The sequence below is a fragment of the Parasteatoda tepidariorum genome, chromosome 10 (assembly GCF_982258835.1).
Source record: "Parasteatoda tepidariorum strain Cologne lab strain chromosome 10, Ptep-v5.0, whole genome shotgun sequence".
Taxonomy (NCBI): domain Eukaryota; kingdom Metazoa; phylum Arthropoda; class Arachnida; order Araneae; family Theridiidae; genus Parasteatoda; species Parasteatoda tepidariorum.
In genome coordinates this window covers 52,691,944-52,715,098 of record NC_141764.1, presented here as the reverse complement: position 1 = coordinate 52,715,098, position 23,155 = coordinate 52,691,944, and the positions used below count along the sequence as shown (strand labels likewise).

At 30.3% G+C, this 23,155-nt stretch overlaps 1 protein-coding gene across 2 annotated transcripts in view; it reads left to right on the top strand.

Annotated features, from left to right (window-relative positions):
- Window positions 1-23,155, top strand: part of LOC107451933 (uncharacterized) — a 100,133-nt gene that overhangs the window by 58,974 nt on the left and 18,004 nt on the right. For both annotated transcript variants that reach the window (XM_016068177.4, XM_016068176.4), the window contains exons 2-3: window positions 16,870-17,167; window positions 21,010-21,192. In XM_016068177.4, the coding sequence (XP_015923663.1) occupies window positions 16,870-17,167; window positions 21,010-21,192 (481 nt within the window). The remainder of the gene's footprint in view (window positions 1-16,869; window positions 17,168-21,009; window positions 21,193-23,155) is intronic.

Sequence of the window (23,155 nt, the reverse complement as noted above, 5' to 3'; positions counted from 1 at the left end):
TTCACCCGAAAGATCTACCGATTCACAAACTGCAGTTTTGTTTGTTTTTCTGATAAGAATTTTGTTCCAAGATTTAAGATTCCAAGCTCTGTAATCACTAATCATTAACCATGAATGACAACTACCCATCCCCCAATTGTAGAATTTCAGCACTTATCTATTCATAAACACATTCCGCTTTCCAACAATTGTAAATTGTCAAAATGAAGCTCGCATTCTTTGATGATAATTTTCAGTTGAAGAGGGCTAAAGGGGTATGTAGGTTTAACTGTATAACAATACATGTATGCATGGCTACTATAAGAAAACTGCTGAAAAAGGTTGTAAATTAAATATGGTCTTCAGATGTAGTGGATATTATCTATTCCTCTAAATTTAGAAAAATTGTCGATAAGTTAAAAAAAATTCTAAACTTAAAAAAGAGAAGAAGAAAAAAGCGAATTCGGACATAGTTCGGATAATCGGCGCTCTACTGATATATATATATATATATATATATATATATATATATATATATATATATATATATATATATATAATATCCATGAAGAATTTCAGGTATCAGAACAAAAATATCTTATGAAATTGCATTTTAAATTAAAGAAAATAACTTAAAAAAATTAGTTTTGAGAAAAAGGACAAAAAATACAAAATTATCGATGTAATAATACAAGTAAATAATTTTTCGTTACACAACAACTTTGGTTCGATTTGACCTAGATATAAAACTAAAACGGTTTTAGAAAGACAAAAGTTTATAATTTCTTTTTATGTAAAGAACAGAAAAAAAATATTTTAGTTAAAATCGGCTTAAAAAAGGTTGTTGGGTACCGATAAATAAAATTATGCATACTATTTTGTATCTCTTTGCATACTTTTTATGTAAAAAACAGAAAAATAATATTTTAGTTAAAATCGGCTTAAAGAAGGTTGTTGGGTACCGATAAATAAAATTATGCATACTATTTTGTATCTTTTTGCATACTTTTTATGTAAAAAACAGAAAAATAATATTTTAGTTAAAATCGGCTTAAAGAAGGTTGTTGGGTACCGATAAATAAAATTATGCATACTATTTTGTATCTTTTTGCATATTTTTTATGTAAAAAACAGAAAAATAATATTTTAGTTAAAATCGGCTTATTGTTGTTGTTGTTGTTAATTTACGTCGCACTAGAGCTGCCCAATGGGCTATTGGCGACGGTCTGGGAAGCATCCCGGGGTATGATCCGAAGACATGCCATCAAAATTTTGATCCTCTGCGGAGGGGATGGCACCCCCGCTTCGGTAGCCCGACGACCTGGGCGCGAAGTCGAGCACTTTACGGTAGCACAATTTAACGAGGACCGATACCGCACACCCTCGGTCCCTACGCAGACTGATCCAAGTGGTCACCCACCCGCACACTGACCGCATCCAGTGATGCTTGACTTCGGTGATCTGCTGGGAACCGTGTCTTAACGATCAGTCCACTGCGGGACTAAAGTCGGCTTAAAAAAGGTTGTTGGGTACCGATAAATAACATTATGCATACTATTTTGTATCTTTTTGCATACTTTTTATGTAAAAAACAGAAAAATAATATTTTAGTTAAAATCGGCTTAAAAAAGGTTGTTGGGTACCGATAAATAAAATTATGCATACTATTTTGTATCAACGAGTAACATATTTGTAAAAGCGATACCAGTTTTTGTAGCTTAATTTCATTTTAGTCACATTTTCATTTCAAGCTACATTTATTAACATAAAGGGCATTAAGACTGTATTGAAACGTTTTATTAATCAATTTTAGATTAAAATACTTTTAGCCTGAAGTAATTTAAATTGATTATCATGAATAGAAGTCAATGACTTTTTGAAGAAAAGTTCGTATTACTTCCTCAAACAATCAATTGAAAGTTTTCTTGCAGAACTCCCAAACGGAAGATTAACCAACAATTTATTTTCAAGTCTGACGGCTATTCATGTCAAACCATCACTCACACTCTGCAGTGGAAAATGAACTAGATTTAGCGGAAGAAGAAAAAGCATTTATTTTTTTTATTAATAAAAAGCACAGTAAATTGAATTTTCTCGTTATTATACACAAATGATTGTTAAAAATTTGAAAAAATAAATAATAATGGTCATTGTTTTTGTTTTATCATTCGAAGCTGAATTTATCTAGAATTTTCAACAATTTAAAATAAACTTAGAGTAGCTTATAGGATAAACAAAAATAAACAGAGGATGCTAAATGAAAACTGCAGCATCAAATATCAGGAACGAAAAAAATATATAAATGATAATGCGATAATAATTCGATAATCATTTAATATCATAACAGTCTTGCAGTGCAATTGATATCGATTTATCGATTTGCTTGTGAAAGTTGCATACTAAAGAAAATGTTTTTTTTTCTTTCGAAAAACGCACAACAATAGTAATCACATTTTATTAAGACTTTAACCTCTTCAACAGTTTTTGCAGCTAATGCGAGAGAGGAAAAATATCATGGTTCACCGCCTGACATAATAACTTAATCAATCGTTAGATAATCAAAATAAATCACCAAGTAATTGATATTGTGTCAAATAATGACGACTAATTATTATCGAATATTGCATTAAATGTCAGGTAATATTAAATATCCGATGTTGCACAAATATCTATTTTACAGCTAAGTTTACAAAATATCTGATATTGTTTCTTTTATAGAATTATCAGCAATAAATTTGAATTATCGGACAGTTTTATAAATACTAAATGATTAACAAATATATTGATGCACACGATGAGAAAAATTTGATAAAATTAATGACATTTCTAATAAAAAAAATTAATTTTGATAATAAAACCAAACTGTATACAGCATTTAAACCATTCATTAGGCATTTTTTCCGTTTTTATGAGAACAGTTTACTGGAAATTCTTGTATTAAAAATTACGGATCTTATTACCACACATTTTGTTAAAATACATAACTTGGAAGTAAATAATTTTAACATAATCTTGTAGTTCTGACTATACTTTTTTCTCAGAGCATAAGAATATAGTTACTTAGCAATAAAATTTCTGTATATGTATTTCATATCTTGAAAATAATTATTCTAGCACCAATCATTTTACAAACTTAATAATTGTTGCACAATGTTTAATTCAATCGTGTAATTCGAATAATAATCTGTTTGCATTTGAAATCATTAATAGAAACTCATTATATTGAACACATTACATTAATTGAAATCATTAATAGATTAAGTGCAATAAATTGTTAGTTAAATTTTCTAAACCCTTATTTTATAATAATTGCTAAAAAATATGCTTAAAATTACACAACATTTCTCATAAATCTTGCAAAAATGTATATGCATGAGATCAATTTGCTCTTGAAACATGGGCTCTGATAGATCAATCATTTCCAAATGAAGCACAGCAATATGTCATATTTTCTAAAGTATAACTTCTTTCAATTGCTTCTGTATATATAATTCAAGGGATTAAAAATACTTTTGGTTTTTTTGCCCAAAATATTAGATACTCAATATTACAATAATTATATTAGTATCTTCTATTTTGTAAGGAATATTAGATAATCACTATATTTTAAAATACTTGCTTATTTTAAATTTGCATAGAATATTAATTAGCATCTGGTATTACTTAAAAAATTTAACTAATGAAAATATCTGTAATATTGCATCAATTAATAATCCATCGCTACTAAACAATGTTTTTTTAAAATAATTTCAGCGCAAATCATTTTTCAAACACAATAATTACTGCTAACTATTCAAACAAACATTTGCTTATTAATTTGCTTATTAATCTTTATCAGGTAATGTAAATGCAATAAATTTCTATTTAAATTTTCCAAACCCTTGTCTTCTAACAGTTAACAACAGAAAGAAACAAACGCTAAAAGTCAATAAATTCCATTAGAAGTCTTGCAGAAGTGTATATATGAGATCAATTTGTTCGTTAAAGCTGTATTCTGAAAAAGCAATCTTTTCCGAAGGTTGCAGAGCAATAGTAATCACATTTTATTAAGGCATAACTTCTTTCAATAGCTTTCGTAGCTAATCAAGGGAAGGGAGATTGTCTCGTTTTTAAAGATAAATGATATTTTAGGGAAACTAGGAAAATTATTTTGATGTGATGAAGAAAATTTATGCATAGTTAAAGAGTATTTCTTCAATTTTATTATATTTTTATTAATGTAAATATTATATTCGTAAAAAATAGACATTTTACAGATATTATCAATGATATTGTTTATTAATATATATTTCCTTTATGTTTGCTTCCATTATGTTTATTTTCTTACATTAAACACTGGTTCTGCCATCTTAATGTACCACAGTCTTAATATACTAACTTAATATAATCTTAATATACCAATATTTTAATAATCTTAATATACCACCATCTTAATATACCAACTTCAATACATGTTATTTTTCCTTTCGTTTTTGTGTTAGATAAAGTTTCTTTCGACATGTAATATGTTTATGATACTCAGGTTTTGAAATTTACATTCACTGTCAAAAAAATCAAATCAACTTAAAGTAAAAAATACTGCCAACCTGAGTGAAGCATCCATAAAAATACATTTTACCGTAAAATTAACATTACCGTAAAATCTATTTTTACTGTGACATTCATTTTTGCCGTAAAATCTATATTTATCGTGAAACTCATACCGTAATTTTTACAGTGAATAATTATTTGATTCAGTGATTTTCCAGTAATACTTACATTTATAATTATATAATTTTATAACCGTCGGTAAACAGCCGACCCAATTTTGAGGTTACGACTATACCAATGTTCAACTCCGTAGCCTTGGGACATTGATCCCATCCAGAAGACAAGGGAACTCCTGAACCAAGTATTAGGAGAAATTAGCCTTCATGGAGGACTTTTTGATGGAACTAGCCCCCGCATTTGTGTTACATAGAGAGGAAAATGATGAAAACCTCCCACAGTAAGCCTGACTGTAAAGGATCTACTAACCCATGATCTATGTACCACTGAAGACATTTTGCATCAGCACTGTGGTCGGTGCGAGTAGGGTTCGGAATTTGAATCCTAGCCATCGCTGGGATTTGAACCCGGGTCACCTCGTTGGATACCAATATATACTCTTGATATATAAATATACCCTTGATGAAAGTTAAAATCGTGGTAATCTCTTATCTGGATTTACTATCAAATTCCTTCAATTTACTGTTGTTTAAAATTTAGTTTTCCATCTAGTCTACATTGTCGTATGATTTATGAACCAAGCAGTTAATTGATGTTTACATTTCATTTTATTAACTTATACCTCATGGCCATAATTTACACGGCCATTGTGAAATTTTCTTTCATTTTATTTCGAGAAACAGATTGAACAGCAAGACTATTTAAAAACAATAAGCTTCACAATATTTCAAAAATAAATGATTAACACTATTTCCTTAACTTTAAAAAGACTTCGTAAAGAAAAGCTAATCAATCTTGGAGGCAATGTAATGCGAAATTTTTTATTAGTAAAATAGAGCGCAGGCACTATTAAATAAATGTTAAGAAAAAATCTCTCTCTCTCTCTCTCTCTCTCTCTCTCTCTCTCTATATATATATATATATATATATATATATATATATATATATACGAGGGTTGTAAATTAAATAGTGGCAACTTAACCTTGAAACTCACAAAAGGGCGCGCATGCGTAAATAGGGTATGGGTGCGGTGAGGTGGCGCTGTTGTCGATGTGTAGCGTGCAAAAAACAGTCGATTTGCTTAGAAGGGTAGTTGTTGCGTGGCGTTAAAGTGAGAAGTTTCGTTTCCATCGCTCTAAAGCATGTTGTGAAAAGGCTTAATGACGAAAAAAGACGAGATGCTTGAATCCATCGTGCTACTGTCCTATATGGTAAAGCATATTTGCTCCAAAGGCTTCCACTAATCCTCGATAGCATTCTGTTGCATTTTTGCCACGGGCAACCTCGATTGTAAGCCACGACCGCTGATCACCTTTTGAAAACATGCTTTAGAGCGATGGAAACGAAACTCCTCACTTTAACGCCACACAACAACTACCCTTCTAAGCTAATCGATTTTTTTTTGCACTCTACACATCGACAACAGCCCCACCTCACAGCTCCCATATCTAATTTGCGCATGCCCGTCCTTCTGTGAGTTTAAAGGTTAAGTTGCCACTATTTAATTTACAACCCTCGTATAATGGTGGTTTTGAATAATTTCAAATGTATTCGATAAAAATCGGTTGAATACAATATAAGTATAGTATAAAAGTTTTAAATTTCATGTTTTTGAAATAACTATTTCTACCCCGATGCATTATATATATTTAATTTTTCCAATATTTTGTTTTCACTTAATTCTAAATTTGTATTTAGCCCTTTAATCGAATAAAATCAGTCATCAATTTCTTTTTCATGTAGACACGGCAAAGTGGATATTAATTTCTAAAAATAGATCTCCCTACAAGTGTTAAAACTTGTTTTAAAAAATAGAAATCTGTTAAATTTTGCCATAAATTTTTAATGCCGATCTTTCACTATCTTACAAACTAAACAATAATTTTTCAATAGTTTGGCTTGGTTTTCTTTAATATATCGCCAGTAATAGACCTCATTGCATATAGTGTAGCGACTTTTTGTTAATAACTTTTGATTTGAAGCAGACGCTGTGTGATTGGATGATGGTGTATTTTCCTCCTGTTCAAATGAAATTAAAAAATTTAAAAATCTACTTGAACTTGGTTTTCTGACTTATTAATGAATTTGATATCAGCAAAAATGATGTGGAAATTTGGGCCCTGATGCACAACCTCTAGACTGTATGAAATTCTTTTTTCTGATTGCTGTTTCTGCCGAGCATCTTATTCTTTTGTTTATTTTGAAAGCAAAGTACCCCAATAACTTCAGAAAGATAATTTTGTTGGTGGCAAAGGCACCTATAGCTTAGCCAAAACTGCACCAGAATTATCTAATTTAATGATTAATGAAATGTTTTGTTGAAGTCATGGTTCGACCGAAATTACAATGAGCTGTTGATACTGAGAAATAGTTGGTTGTTGAAAAAGCTTTTAAGGTATTGAAACTTTATTTGACAAAAACAGCTAGGATCTTTGAATTAAACCTTATTTTTATATTGAATGGGAGAAAAGATAAGTTATTTCCAAGAATACTAATTAATTTTTTTAAAGTAACTACGCTACAAAACCTTTCATAGTTACTTAAGAAATAATGAAACTTCCGTAAGAAATAAATAAAAATTGGAAGTTTAATGATGCATTTAATAAATCCACAAGTACTTTGAATGAACTATCCAAATATATTTCTAACATTATTTACCTTTGTTATGTACCATCAAATCATATTAACATTTGATTTAAGTCTGTGCTATCTTAAAATCTTTCCCTACATCTGTTAATGAGCTACAGTGGTTTCGGATGTACATATCCAATATATATGCTTTTCAGCCTTAGAAGAAGCTTTCGACATTTAAATTTTGCTTTATACGAGCACGAAAAAGCTTTTTGGATTTCATACCAAAATATGATTGCCTTTCTTATTTCAAAGTTAAGCCTAGGCTTAGTTAATATCTTTATATCTTGATATTTTTATAATGAATTTCATGAGTCTTGCACTAAAGCATACACTTTATTAGAGGCACTAAAATTTTCAACGGAAATAAAATCAAAATAAAGTTAAAATGAACCCTTTCATTTTCGAAATGTTAGGAACTAAAATGTTTTAAGTTCAAAAAGAATTTAGAATCAGTATTTTTTATAAAACTGAGATTTTAGTATCTTTAAAAACCTAAAATAAATATAAATATCAAATATTATTTTCCGTTTATCTGAAAAATACACTTTTCGAAGAAAGCTATCATCAAACGAAGAAGTCAAATACACATTTAAAACCGAATTCGATTTCCCCCTTTTTTTCTAATTCTATCTACTCTTTCATTTTATTTCTTGTATGGTTCAGATGTGATCTATATTTCCAGCTTTAGATGTTGTGATCTATTTTACCACGTTTATATTAACTTGCCTTCGTGCATGTCTGCTCGGGTGGAATTTTGTAATCGATTTTAAACTAACTTCCCGACATAGTTCAGAATGGCACATAGTTCAGAATTGGATAACAATGCACGAAAATGAAGAGAGAAAAGACATATAAAGTAAAATGAAATTGAAATTAAAGAAAAATTAACATTTTCGCGATTGTCTCTTGTTGTCGATTCGATTATTTCAAATTAGTGTCACATGTCAGTTGAAAAGTTTTGTGTACAGTGAGTGAAAAAATTGAAATTTTGGATGTGAGTACAAAAAAAAAATCAAAATGAAAATAATATTTTTAAAAACCACGTTTTTGTAGTGGAGAATAATAATTTAAAAAACAAAAATTTGAAAAACGAAAAGCGTTTGGCACATGAAATACATAACAGTAAAAATACACATACTTATACACATTTTCTTACTCATGCACACACATACAACCACAAACACATACATATTCAGATACAATTACAAATATACGCACACATATTCTCATGAGCACACATACTGTTACTGTTATGTATTTCATGCACACCACGTTTTTAGTTTTCAAATTTTTGTTTTTTAATTATTATTCTCCACTGCAAAAACTTGGCTTTTAAAAATATTATTTTTATTTCGATCTTTACTTACATGATAATGCGAAGTTTTTTCCATGTTTACGAATAATCAATGTGAATAGCTTTAATTCCTTCGAATAATTTTTTATACTGTCTTTAGAAAGTATTAATTTTTAAAAATAAAATTTTTATCAAGACCATATATTATACGCATAATTTTTATTCTATTTTTCATATGCACTTAAAAGACCTTCCCCGCTATATTAAGGTCAGTGACTGGTAGAAAATGTTCCAGTTACCGAACGTGATACTAAATTTATGCCCGTAAAGCTATCATAATCATAAGAATACAGGTTTGAAGATATATTGCTTCGCGTATTTTATATGGTTACAGAACGTAAATTAGCGTTATGCACGTAATCTTCAGTTAGGTGAAACTTTGACGTTATTTGGACTCAAGCGATTTGTTTGCCGAATAAATGCAAATAGTGCAAAAAGTCTAAATAATATAGTGCTACCATCTGCTCAGGAGGAAGAGAGTTGCGTGCTCGTTAACTCTGGTCACCAATCTAGGAGGTGTACTTTGGCGCTGGTTGGGTTCGAACCCAGAATCTTTGTGACCGTTTTCCGACTCTAGATTTAATATGGTTAAGGATTTACAAATTCCCTCGAATTAAGCAAGAAACTATATAACCGTTTAGATTAACAGTCACTAATTTTGCTGAAGTGTGTTATAATTGCAGGAACTGTATTTTTTCTCAAAATAGGTATCTGGCTGCATAAATTAACTTGATTTTTATGAAAATTTCTTACAGCGTATATAAAAGTGTATATGATTTGATCTGAATTTTGAAACTAAACTTAAAAGCAATTTATTTACATCAAAACAATACATTATTATACTTGCAAGAAAAAAAATTGAACGTAAAAGGCATAAATAATAGTTTTAAAAAACTGTTTTGCATTATTTTGAATATATATTTTAGCTATTCGCGAATAAAGTTTTAATATTAATTTTCTTCTAGAGAAATAATTTAATAATTTCAGCCCACACATGAACTAACATATGAATCCATTAAATAATGTGTGAGATGTAATTTTATTTTAAAGAAAAATGTTGTTTCGGTATTAGTAACATGCAATTTTAATAGTTCGTGGCGATAGCTTTAAATATGCCAAGATATTCATGCAGACAATAACATTTTAAGTAACGATATCATACGATATACTAACTTTCGCTGAATAAATATACCATATTTTTCCATTGATTCTAATTTTTTCTCTCTCAAAATATGGGTTGCAACCGAGGTCGGAAAAATATTGTCCCATTAGTTTAATAAGAAAAGTGGTAGAAAGTTTGGACCCTTAAAACCAATTTCACTCAGTGCCTATTTTATCAATGAAGTGCCTATTTTATCAGTATCAATGAAACCATTTAAATGAAATAAAAGAATTTTATATCATATCATTGTCAAGCATGTTTATCGTAATATAATTTCATGCACAACATCTACCTTTCTAAAATATTCATCATTTTTTTTTAATTTTATATAAAAAATATTGGTAGAAAAAGTTGAGTAAATTATTATTTAAAATTACATCATGAAATTTAAATATCACTTCACATTTAACAAATTCAAAGCCGAAAACTTTTCTAATCTGAAATGATGAGAAATTATGATTTACTTCTGCTAGAAAATCTTTATTTTTAAAAATTTGATATATTTATTATTAATTTAAAATAGTAACTGTTTTGAAGTACTTAATATTTTTAAAAAAACTCGATATTTGCACATTTTTTAAATATTTACGCGTGTCTTGAAATTATAAAATATAGTTTATAAAGAACTCTACATCCACTACAAAACTGAAAACTGAATTAATTGTTTTGGCAACATTCCCATCATCGTTTCTGAGCTCGAGAATAAAATGAACTTGGCTACGATAATTAATTTTCTTGGCTGCACTCTTGAGTTTTGACAGCCAAATGTGTTTAACATACATTGGACTGTGGTATGGAGAACTACTAAATCAGAGTAAAAGAGACTCAGAGGATACTTTTAGAAAATAGCTAGTTTTCAACAATTGGGTGACATAATGGCATTAAGTTCCTGCTTTCTCCGGTCATAATGTTATTCTTCCTAACCGTAGGGCACAATAGAACACGAAGATGTCTATTACCATTCTAGTTGACACATGTTCTGAAGCTGACATTTCAGTGCTGAAATGATATATATTTCCTTACAATAGTTAATTTAGAAAGCTGGTTTTAAATACATCGGAAACATGGAAAAAAATGCACTGCATGATTAATGAAAATTATAAATATTTGAAATAATTTATGTGCATTGTGACCTACATTATATCATCGGTTTTCAAGACTTCATAATAGAAAAACAATTCATGTTAATAACACAATACTTGTATAAAACTTATGTGCTAGGGCATGGTTTTTTTGTTCCAGAGTTCTTAGTTTAAATTAGTTTTTTTTCTCGTCAGATGGCACTGCAAGCTCCTTTCACAATTTTTACCCGTTTCTTTATTATGCATAAAAAATTAGTGCTCTGATTACGATACGTCATTATGGCTGATGAGGGACATTTCTAAAGTAACATATTTCGATAATTATTCATTGAGAGGTCTCGAAAATTTATAATTCTTTTTTCATTTCTGAAAATTTTATTATTTTTTTATTTGAAGTTTTACTAATTGCACCGACATCTGTCGAATAAATGATGAACTAAAAACAGTTAAAGGAGAAACTCATTATGTCTCACTTGGAATTTTAAGATGAATTAAATTTTTTTTCTTCAAAAACCTCAGCCGTTACCTATTTAATTTTTCTTGAGCCATCAGACAAATTTAGGGCACCTAATATTTATAATATAAATGCACAAAAAAGCTTAATAATCTTTAAAATTTCATAAAAATATAATTTTCTGATAAAATTTTAAGTAGCATACATTTTTTATGAATAAAAGCAACAAAAAAATTCTTTAAATTTGGAATAATAATTTTAATTTCCTTACCGCTTACCAAATTCGTAAACTCAATGTGCTTCATTCAGTTCTTCCAAGAAATACTCAAAAAATTAACTCTTGTATGAAGTTAATTTTTTATACAAGTAAAACATGATCCATAAAATTATTTAGTGCATACAGCAGGACTTTAAATCTTTCCTTCATTAAAGCAACTAGTTTTAAGAGAATTGACATCAATGGATCCAATCTATCCAATGGCTCAAGACTTTTATTTGATTAGTTTGTACGAAACTTTGAATCCGATGTTATTCTAATTGCGTTGAATCACCTTCCATGCGTGATTCTAACTTGCAACATTTATATAATTGACTCGTCTGCTCATATTATCTCCATGCAGTTTAGTAGTGTTGCTGTATGAAGGTCAAATCATATTTTGATCTCATTACACTTTGCACATACTTTACTTTTCGACTTTGTAAAATTATATTTATATCCTCTATTTTTGATGAAGAGTTTGTACAGAAATGAATGGTGGTAGTTACACAAATGAAATAAACGTACATATTGCTTCAAAGTCCCGTATTTTTAATACATTTCTCTAAGTGAGCTGTTTAAAATTATTAGTGATTCTTTGAAAAGGTTTATATTACAATTAAAGAAATAAATCTGACCCTAAAATTCGAAATTGCTAATTTACTGACATTAAAAAACATTAAAATAAAGTTCAGAATATAGTGTTGATTAAATTGTTTATTTTCCTCATTTATAACGCGTTTAGTAAAAATTAAATAAATTTTCTGAAGGAATGATACGTTAAAGAAATATGATGTTCAGAACAGCATATACAGCTCTGACACTTTATTCGCGAAATTTAAAAGTAAATTAATACCTTTGAAGTATTTATATATTATAAATTTATATATAATATATTTATATATTATGTATTTATATATCTAAAATTTATATATAATATATTTATATATTATATATTTATATATAATATATTTATATATTATATATTTATATATTATACATTTATTTATTGAATATTTAGATATTATATATCTATCAATTACATATCTATATAATACAAATCTATATTTTATATATTTTATATTATAAGTAATAACACAGAAAAATATCCTAAAAACATTATAAATTTCCTTCACTTTTTTGAAAATTGTTTAGGTGATGTAATTTTTTTTCTGAAATAATTTTGAATAGGTTGTATTACAGACTTTTGGATTTCATGATAATTAAAAATACCCATTAAAAAATAAAACAAATTAATTACCTTAAAAATAAACCTTAATTTCGTAAATTAATTACCTTAATTTTGATTAGAATTAAAACAAATACTAAAATTATAATTATCAAAACCAGTTAGTGCAATTTTTACTTCTTTTAAAGATCCTTGAAAAGAAACGAACTATATTTTTTCAAAGAAGTGAAGTACCTTAATTTATAAAAATATTTCTTTTAGTTTGCTCCATTGTCTTTAATATCTATGAACAGCAATTTTATTTCAAATGAAAATTTAAATTAATTATATTTCAACCAGTGTTAGCAATTATTACGCACTGTCAATTATATAATTGAGTATTTCTTAATCTCCATCCTTAATATATTTTATAAATAGTAATTAATAATTGCTATGGAATACACTCGAGATACATAATTTTATATCATTTATAGTCTTATATGTAGTTTTAAATATATATTTTAGTATTTTGTATATGTATGTGTAATTTTAAAATGTAGCGAAATATATGCTAAAAATATGACATGGGATGAAAACTTTGTTAGGGTCTGACGATCCACTACTGATACAAAAGTGACAGAAATTTCGAAAACATATTGTGTAAAGTTATTCTGCTTTTCCACTCCTCTTTGCTTCATCCGGTATTTCAACAGTAGATGTTTTCATTCTCTCTTATCTCAGTAGTGATTCATTAGATTGCGATATACCTTTGGTTTTTTCCCGCGCTGAAATATTAATTTGTTCCACCATATGCAACTATACTGTATAAAATCTATTGATGGTGTAATTTGCTGACGATCAGATTTGCGTACAATGCAATGCATGCACAAATTGTACTTAATATATCAGCCTGTTTGGTAAGAGAAAATATTAAATTACGGCTGCGAACTAACCAAATTTATTGAAACAATATACCTTCAATTTTAAATGTTTTTAAGAAATGATTAATTAACACAATTATTTATGCTCATTAAAAGATCATAATAGAGTCATAAGGGATATCGAATCCTACGAGATCTTTCATACGATTTACCAATCAAATTTGACTACATGCCTTTAATTTGAAGAAATTAACGTTCAGGAAGTGGAGGCGCAAGTGTAAGCATACAGAAAATAGTACTTACATTTTAAGTGAATAATTTCAACTTTTTATACAAAAAACAAAAACAGTTTTATGCTAAGAAACAACAATTATTGCGAAACGAGGTTGGTAAGCAGCGGCAAACAAGGGCCTTAGTTCCCCAGTATTTTATATGCTTTCTTCATTTTGACAATGGATTCTAAAATTATTCATTACTGACGTTTCTTATAATCCAGCAATTATACCAAAAAAATGGTGTTTTATCAGAAAAATTAATATTCAAGGTATTTTTGGACAAAAACTTTGCTATGTTAATGTAAATGTGTGTGGTACCTAAAATCTCCCCAGCTCTTCTCCGCATGCTCCCTTCGCTGTTTTCTTTTTTGAAGTGAAACTTCTAATGCAAGGTTGCGTTAAACGTTTAACGCTACCATGGCAACGAGCGGCCTGTGATCCTTGCAGGAGATTTTAATGTGAATTTCTCGTTACCTGAAGCTGAAACATTATTAACCTTCCTTAAAGACAAATTTGGATTGGAAATGATAAATGGTAGGAATGATCCAACAACCAAAGGGGGAACTACCTTTGATGCAGTTTTTGCAAGAAATATTGAAAAAATAGAACTCAAACATTTCGTATCTTACTTTAGTTATCATAATCCCATTGTAAATGTTATAGATTTGGATATTTCTTCACTCGAAAATGATAATTAAAAGATGCGATCAATTGTGAATTGTAAGCAATGTTAACAAAGTTTGTCTTAAAGAAACAATATGATTTCACTAAAAATCAATTTCTACCCCTTCCTATTTTCATTTCCACATTACGAAGTTTCACTTCTTCCGCGCGGAGGGACTCCACGCACTATTTTTTTTCCTTCTTTTTTTTTCTTTTCGAGGGAAATGAGGATGGTTTGAGGAGGAGAATTGTATTTCTTCGAGACAAGCAAGTGAGTAAACGTTTCTAATTCTTTTTTTCTCGCTAAATTGAACTTAATGAATTCAGAGACAATCAGACTAATAATTTAGAAGCTATGGGAGCTATAAGTACAAAAAATACAAAGTTGTACTAGTACCTATTTATGCATTTGATATTGGTTTCTAAAGAAGTGGAACAGAGTTTCCTATGTTTGTTTTTTTACGTATATATATATATATATATGTATATAATATATATATATATATATATATATATATATATATATATATATATATATATATATATATATATATATATATATATATATATATATATATATATATATATATATATATATATATATATATATATATATATATATATATATATATATATATATCTATCTATCTATCTATACATAATAATAAAAGCGGCTGTGTGTGTGTGTGTGTGTGTGTGTGTGTGTGTGTGTGTCTGTAATCACAATATATTGCCCCAGAAGCCTCGCCCAGGCACGAAACTCGGCACATAATTGTGTTTTGACATAATGAAGAAGTATTTTTTTTCTTTTTCAAAAATTTGGATTAGTTATTTAGTTATCAGTCATTTTGTAAGTCTATGCTTTTCGTCTGCTTTTTCGTCTTCAAAGAGCCATATTCAAAAAACTATTAAAAAATGCATATACTTTTCCCCACTCTTATAAATGTATGCTAATGCGAACCTTACAATTGAAATATTAATTTTCGACAACTTAAACCAATAATATACGAAGGAATTAATAATTTAATTGTAAAGTTCGCATTAGTTTACATTTATTAAAGTGGAGAAAAGTTTAACTTTTGTATTAAAAATGTTGCAACATATTCGATACGTAAATAGAACGCTTCGCTTAGATATATTTGTCGCTGTTCATAATTGTTATAATAAGTTTTTCTTCTTCTTTCCACGCTCTATTTTTTTTCTTAAGCGAAGACGATAATTTTTGTAGCGATATTGTAGTACTTTGTACAACTAAAAATTCTTTTCACAACACTTTAAAAATATTTACTTTATTTTCTTTATATATACAGAGAACAGTCGGCAAAGAATTCGATTAGGTTGAAAAACATTTCGCTAAAAAGCAACGAATTCCAAAAGAAAAAATAAACAACTTAAAGAATAAAAATGCTGATGCCAGCCAATTTTTTGAAAGTTAACTTAGAAATAACAAACCAAACTATGTTAAATAACAAATCAAACGATGTTAACAAAATGACGTAGAAAGCGCAACTAGATCAAAATTATACAAGCACAACTAGATCAAATTATAATACCTGAGTGCTTGACGTAACAGATATAGAAATAGAATTTGATACCATAAAAAATTATATAGAAATAAAAATTGATACCATAAAAAATTTATTCGTTTTCGTGTTCTTTCATGTATTTGGCATTTTAGTTTTTTTTTTTCTTAAGCGTTGTAGCTATATAATTTCAAACATCCTCAAGAGCTATAACACATCTACAGCAGAACTGGATATGAAGACAAAATTGCAGGACAGGAACACTTTAATTGTCCACTAATCTTCAGATTTCCTGCTATGTTTTAAAAAACTTTATTTGTGAAAACCTTCAGCGTGGCGGACAGCTGGCCGCCTTAGGCGGCTAGTATATATATATATATATATATATATATATATATATATAATATATATATATATATATATATATATATATATATATATATATATATATAAATATATATATATATATATATATATATATATATATATATATATATATATATATATATATATATATATATATATATATATATATATATATATATATATATATATATATATATATATATATATATATATATATATATATATATATATATATATATATATATATATATAATATATATATATATATATATATATATATATATATATATTCCAATTAACAATTTTATTGCCCTTTATCTGAAAAAATTTCGTTTTTCATGAATTAATTCCGTTTTTTTTTTCAGGCCTGGCACAAGCGATACTTCGTACTAAGAGACGAAACACAGGATCGAAGTCCCTGTTTGGAGATGTACGAGAAAGATGAGTTATTCACAGCCCCTCTGGGCATTGCAGGACCAAAATTGATCCTTGACCTGGGGCAGTGCGTCCATATCGGTTTCACTTCCGACTCCTCCAGATTTCCTTATGCTTTGGTCATCGTTTGCCAAGGGAGGTCACCTCTTATCTTAGCAGCAGAAGATGAATTAAGTGCGAGATCTTGGTTGCTGGCCTTAGGTCTCATAACTCATAAGGGAAACTCTAGTAAGACCATAATAAATTTACAAACGCTCTGAATTGCATAATTGAAATAATACTGCCTTTAACTTGCATTTATAACACTTTATTTTAATCAAATTGTTTTAAATTGGAATACTTGTTGATTTAAATGAATGTAAGTTGCAGACATTGTATTATTTTAATTTAAATTTAAAAGAAACTTTTATTAAAATAGTTAAAATTCAAGAAATCAAAAATATTATAAAATAATTATAATTCAAGAAATCAAAAATATTATGAAACAGTTATAATTATAGACTGGTATAACGAGATATATAGTTATTTTGCGTTCATAGTTCATGGATAAAAGCAAAACAACTGTAGCTAGTTAACCACAACAGTTTTGAAACCTTTCAAAAAAATGCAACATCAAATAATAGTTCAAAATGACAATGACTAGCGTAGCGTATATTAAAGTAATCGTATACTATTATAAGGTTAATAGATTGATTTTTTAAATGAATGTGTTGAAAAGTGCTTTTCTTTTAATCTAAATCTTAATAGTCGATTTCGAACTAGACTAGAGATGGCTTATCAAATCGACTGAATTAATTTAAACTAAATTCCGAATGTTTACAAATATTTTTCACAAAAGAAGTTCGTAAAATTGTTCAATTTTATTGCATAGCATGCTTAAAATGTCTCCATTTTATTCCTCTTAATTTATTCAAAAAATAACAATAATATAATTTTTCTTTTAACTCTGAGCAAGAGAAAATAAAAATCTCTTGCAAAATTATCTGCAGTATAAAACATAATAAAACAACAAGAGAAAAATTATTTAAATTCTTTCCATGGATATATAAAATGCAGTCAGAAAAGTAGTGACGTTTCAAAAGTAATAAAATATAAAAAAAATATTAACTGAATTCTCAATAATGTCGGAAAAAATGTTGTTCAGCATTATATTTCTTACTAAAAATATATTTTTAAGAATCTCACTAAGAGAAACCATGACAATATGGCTTAGGGAAAAAATTCTAAAATGAGTTGCGAATTGAGCAATTCTTATTCAAAAAATGAAATTTCTTGTTATAATAAGTAAATTAGCTCGTTAAACTATAAAAGCTTTGTTAGGTTTTTCATTTCTTTCTTTCACGTGCAATATATTGTACAGAAACTAAACCTTGAAACAGCAGTATAACTTTTGAAAATATGATTTGATTTTCGATCGCTAAGTCGCAGTACCAATTGTTCAAGAACTTGACTTAAGGAATGTTAAATGCACTGTTCGCCATTAAAATTGATAAGCAGAGAAGATGGCACGCCATACACGTGAAGACGAATAAAGCATAGAGTTACATGCAAGTAATTTGCTGTTCAGCATATTCATTCAAAGCTAGAAACAGTAGCGTGCTTATAGTATGCTTATGGAACAGAAACGTGAGAATAATTCCTTATACTTCAGTTTGAATTTAAATGCTATTTTTGACTTAAAAGAAAATATGATGCCTCGTGAACGAAGAAGAAATGCTAACCAGCACGCGCCTGACCTAGATGGAGATTATGTTATAGCTTACTGGAGTTGTAAATTAATGGGGTTTATTGTGCCACGAGCCTAAGTCTTCGGAGATCCCTAATCTGTCCACGGATTATAATATTAATAAGTACGGGACAGTCATGTGGAACAACGTTCTAGATTTCAGTGAGCCTAACCACCACTTCTAAATGCCGAGAAAGCAGACATCTTATCCACTTGCTACAAAAATCACACAACCACATCATGAATCTTCAGACGAGAGATGATGTTGTTTGTTAGAGAAAAAGCTTTTTGTAGAACAGATTAGCGATATTTGCAGCAATATGAACTGTTATTAATTTTGAATCATAAAGTGTAAATTATTTTTTTTTAGTAATGATTCCATACTTAAAGGGATAAAAATTTAAATCTGCCAAGAAAAAGCGCGTTTAGTTAGAGAATGTAAGTCTGTTTTCATGACTTTAAACAAACTCCTGCTTGTGAAAATTGCAACACCATGAAGGAATCGTCATAATTGAATGAAATTTACTACACGGTTGAGTGGTAGTAGTACAAATAAATGATTAAACTTTCAAAGCAAAAAAACAATAACAAGAGATCAAAACCAGTATTTTGTGTAGCTACCACGCACCGCAATAAGCGCTGTTACACGACGTGGTATGGAGTCAAGCAAATTTTGAATGTGTGTCTGAGGAAGAACATTCCATATAGTTCGTATGCGTACCCAAAGTTCGTCTGCAGAAGCAACAGGACGAGGATCACGAGCGAGCACCGACCAACGAAATGACACACATGTTCAATCAATGACGTATCAGGGGAATACGCAGGCCAAGGAAGAAGATATACCTGCCGCAATGCAAGGAAGGATTCAACAGTCCTAGCAATATGAGGGCGGGCATTGCTTGTTGAAATACAGCGCCTAGCAAGGCTTGAAGGAAGGGAACAGCTTGGGGCTGTAAAACTTCACTGATGTACCGGTTGTTGTTCAGATTACCCACATTTCGTAGCAATTGAGATCGTCCATGATATGCTATGGCACCCCAGACCATAACTCCGGGTGTTTGTCCACTGTGGTGTTCGATAATGCACTCTGGAAGGTGGCGTTCACAGCCATAGCGCCAGACACGAATGCGGCCATTATGGTACCACAAATTAAAGCGGGATTCGTCAGAAAACACGATATGTTGCCAATCAGCACGCTAGTCCTTATGCTGATTGGCCCATTGTAGCCGCTGGCGGCTATGGTTTAGCGTGAGGGTGATCCTGAATAAAGGAGTCCCTGCGTGCAGTCCACGCTGCAGCTGACGTCCACGAATTGATGATGCACATAATGAAACACCTGTAGCTATGGACCACTGTGCTGCCAGTTGTCTAAAGGGAACCGTACGGTCTGTCAGCGCCATGCGGACCAGGTGTCTATCATCGCGAGCTGACGTGACATTTCGGGGTCCACTCCCGGATTTCCGAGTTGTCTGACACTCGTCCGTCCACTGCTTCCAAACGCGCATCACTGTGCTGCTGTTACGCTGCACACGAGCGGCTACTGCACGATGAGACAATCCAGCTTAACGAAGGCCGATGATTCTCCCCCTTTCAAATTCCGTAAGTTGTTGAAATCTTGCTCTCTTTCGTCAAAGAGGCATAAGTAACGTCTGAGATAACGTTTACCACTAGCAGATAACCACCGATAACCATACACGCCTCGCTACAGCCGTCTATTTATTCGGATTCATCCACCGTTCAGAGGGAGCGGCTCAGCATACGCATGCGCTACGGGTCTGAAATTCTAATCATTTGCATATTATGCTCTACTTTACATTTCCTGAAAATTTCAGCTCACTCGCGTAAGTCCTTCATAGTGTTGCAATTTTCACAAATATGAGTTTACGATCGGCACTAATTAATTAGTATATATAAGAATCTCACGAAACATTTAGGCATTGCATCTAAATAGTTCAGACGTTATTTATTTTGTTCTGTATTTTAGTTTGAGCGTAGTAAATGAGCAATACAAATTAGCAAAAAAATATATTATTTTTTCACGAATTTGCATTTTTTGTCAAAAATCGAATATGTTTAATCAGAGAGAGTACGCTTATGCGTCTGATTTCTTGAGTTTAAATATGACATTCACTAATTAATTAACATATTAAAGTGCCACATGCATCCTTAGAGCGCTGTATCTTAATGGTTCAGATGTTATTAAGGTGGTTCCGTTTCTTATTCTGTCACGGTATGTAATAAAGCAGGATTGCAAATTTGCTAGAAAATGTAATTACAGTACTATAATCTTGTCCTGAATTGTTATAATGCTGATAAAATTGAAATTGAGTGATGTCCTCTTTAGCTCAGTGCCAGAAAACATCCTTCATTCCACCACCTTCACTCTTACTGGAGAGACGAACTCATAGGAACAAAGCTGCCTACAGAGATACCTGTTCCTTACCTCAGGAGTCATCAGCCCCGTTATCAGTGGAGAGTACTGCGGCTACTCTTCTGCCTGAAGAATATAACGACAATGATATGGACTGTAAGAAACATTCTATTTAAATTATTTGTTTATTTCTCATTTTTTAAAGTCAATGATTTTATTTCATCAGCTGTTTTCCCCCCATAATAAATGCATTTTATGGTTTCTGATCAGAACAACGCCATGTTAAGTAATTATTCTAATTATTAGGGAGATTTCGCAAATTTACGTTAGTTTCTGTACACTCCCGCACGTAAGATCTCAAGTAATTGCGCAAGTGCTCTTTTTGAAGGCATGTGCCAATTCTGGTGAAATGCGCACGCGCCCATGAAAAAATATCGAACTTATGTCGTAAGCGATTTTGCGAAAACCCATAAGTTAAAAAAGCTAACTTAGTGGAATATCACTTTAACTTTGATCAAAAAACCAAAAAAAAGATTTACAATGGATGGAGACAAATTTTTTTAAAGCTGTGGCATATGATTCAAGATGCTTCTAAACGTAAAACTTTGGATCTGTGAGCAGAAAAACTTCGTAGATTATTGAATTGATGAATTTAGCGATAAAGAATGCAACTTATTACTATTATTATTAATAATAATTATACCTACAAAAATGTTATTGAACTTCCATTGATTTTAGAACCTATTTAAACTAAATTTTGTACTTAAAATGAATATAATTTATAATTATGAAACAGCAAAAAGATATTTAGTTTCTTTGGGCGTTAGTGCAATTGGATAAACATAATGTTGAACAGAAACCAATAAAATTATTTTTTATTGAAAAAACAAATAGTTGTAAGATCAGAAGATTCATTTCTAAATATCATCAATACATATCATCAAATTCATTTTCTATGTCCATGTTTTTAGTTCAAAGGTAGGCTTAAATAGAAAACAAAATTTAACAGCTATGCACAGCGTGTTTTAAGCTTTTTTTTGTAGCGCAAATTACGCCAACATAACGTAAGGATAAATATCATCCTGAATAAACGCGAGCATGTTCAGTTGCTTCAATCTTACGTATGGGAGAATACGGAAGCTAGCGTAAATAAACGCAAGCATGTTCAGTTGCTTCAATCTTACTTACGGGAGAGTACGGAAGCTAGCGTAAATAAACGCAAGCATGTTCAGTTGTTTCAATCTTACTTACGGGAGAGTAAGGAAGCTAGCGTAAATAAACTCAAGCATGTTCAGTTGCTTCAATCTTACTTACGGGAGAGTACGGAAGCTAGCGTAAATAAACTCAAGCATGTTCAGTTGCTTCAATCTTACTCACGGGGGAATACGGAAGCTAGCGTAAATAAACGCAAGCATGTTCAGTTGCTTCAATCTTACTTACGGGAGAGTACGGAAGCTAGCGTAAATAAACGCAAGCATGTTCAGTTGCTTCAATCTTACTCACGGGAGAGTACGGAAGCTAGCGTAAATAAACTCAAGCATGTTCAGTTGCTTCAATCTTACTTACGGGAGAGTACGGAAGCTAGCGTAAATAAACTCAAGCATGTTCAGTTGCTTCAATCTTACTCACGGGAGAGTAAGGAAGCTCGCGTAAATAAACGCAAGCATGTTCAGTTGCTTCAATCTTACCTACGGGAGAGTAAGGAAGCTAGCGTAAATAAACGCAAGCATGTTCTGTTGCTTCAATCTTACTTACGGGAGAGTAAGGAAGCTAGCGTAAATAAACGCAAGCATGTTCAGTTGCTTCAATCTTACTTACGGGAGAGTAAGGAAGCTAGCGTAAATAAACTCAAGCATGTTCAGTTGCTTCAATCTTACCTACGGGAGAGTAAGGAAGCTAGCGTAAATAAACGCAAGCATGTTCTGTTGCTTCAATCTTACTTACGGGAGAGTAAGGAAGCTAGCGTAAATAAACGCAAGCATGTTCAGTTGCTTCAATCTTACCTACGGGAGAGTAAGGAAGCTAGCGTAAATAAACGCAAGCATGTTCTGTTGCTTCAATCTTACTTACGGGAGAGTAAGGAAGCTCGCGTAAATAAACGCAAGCATGTTCAGTTGCT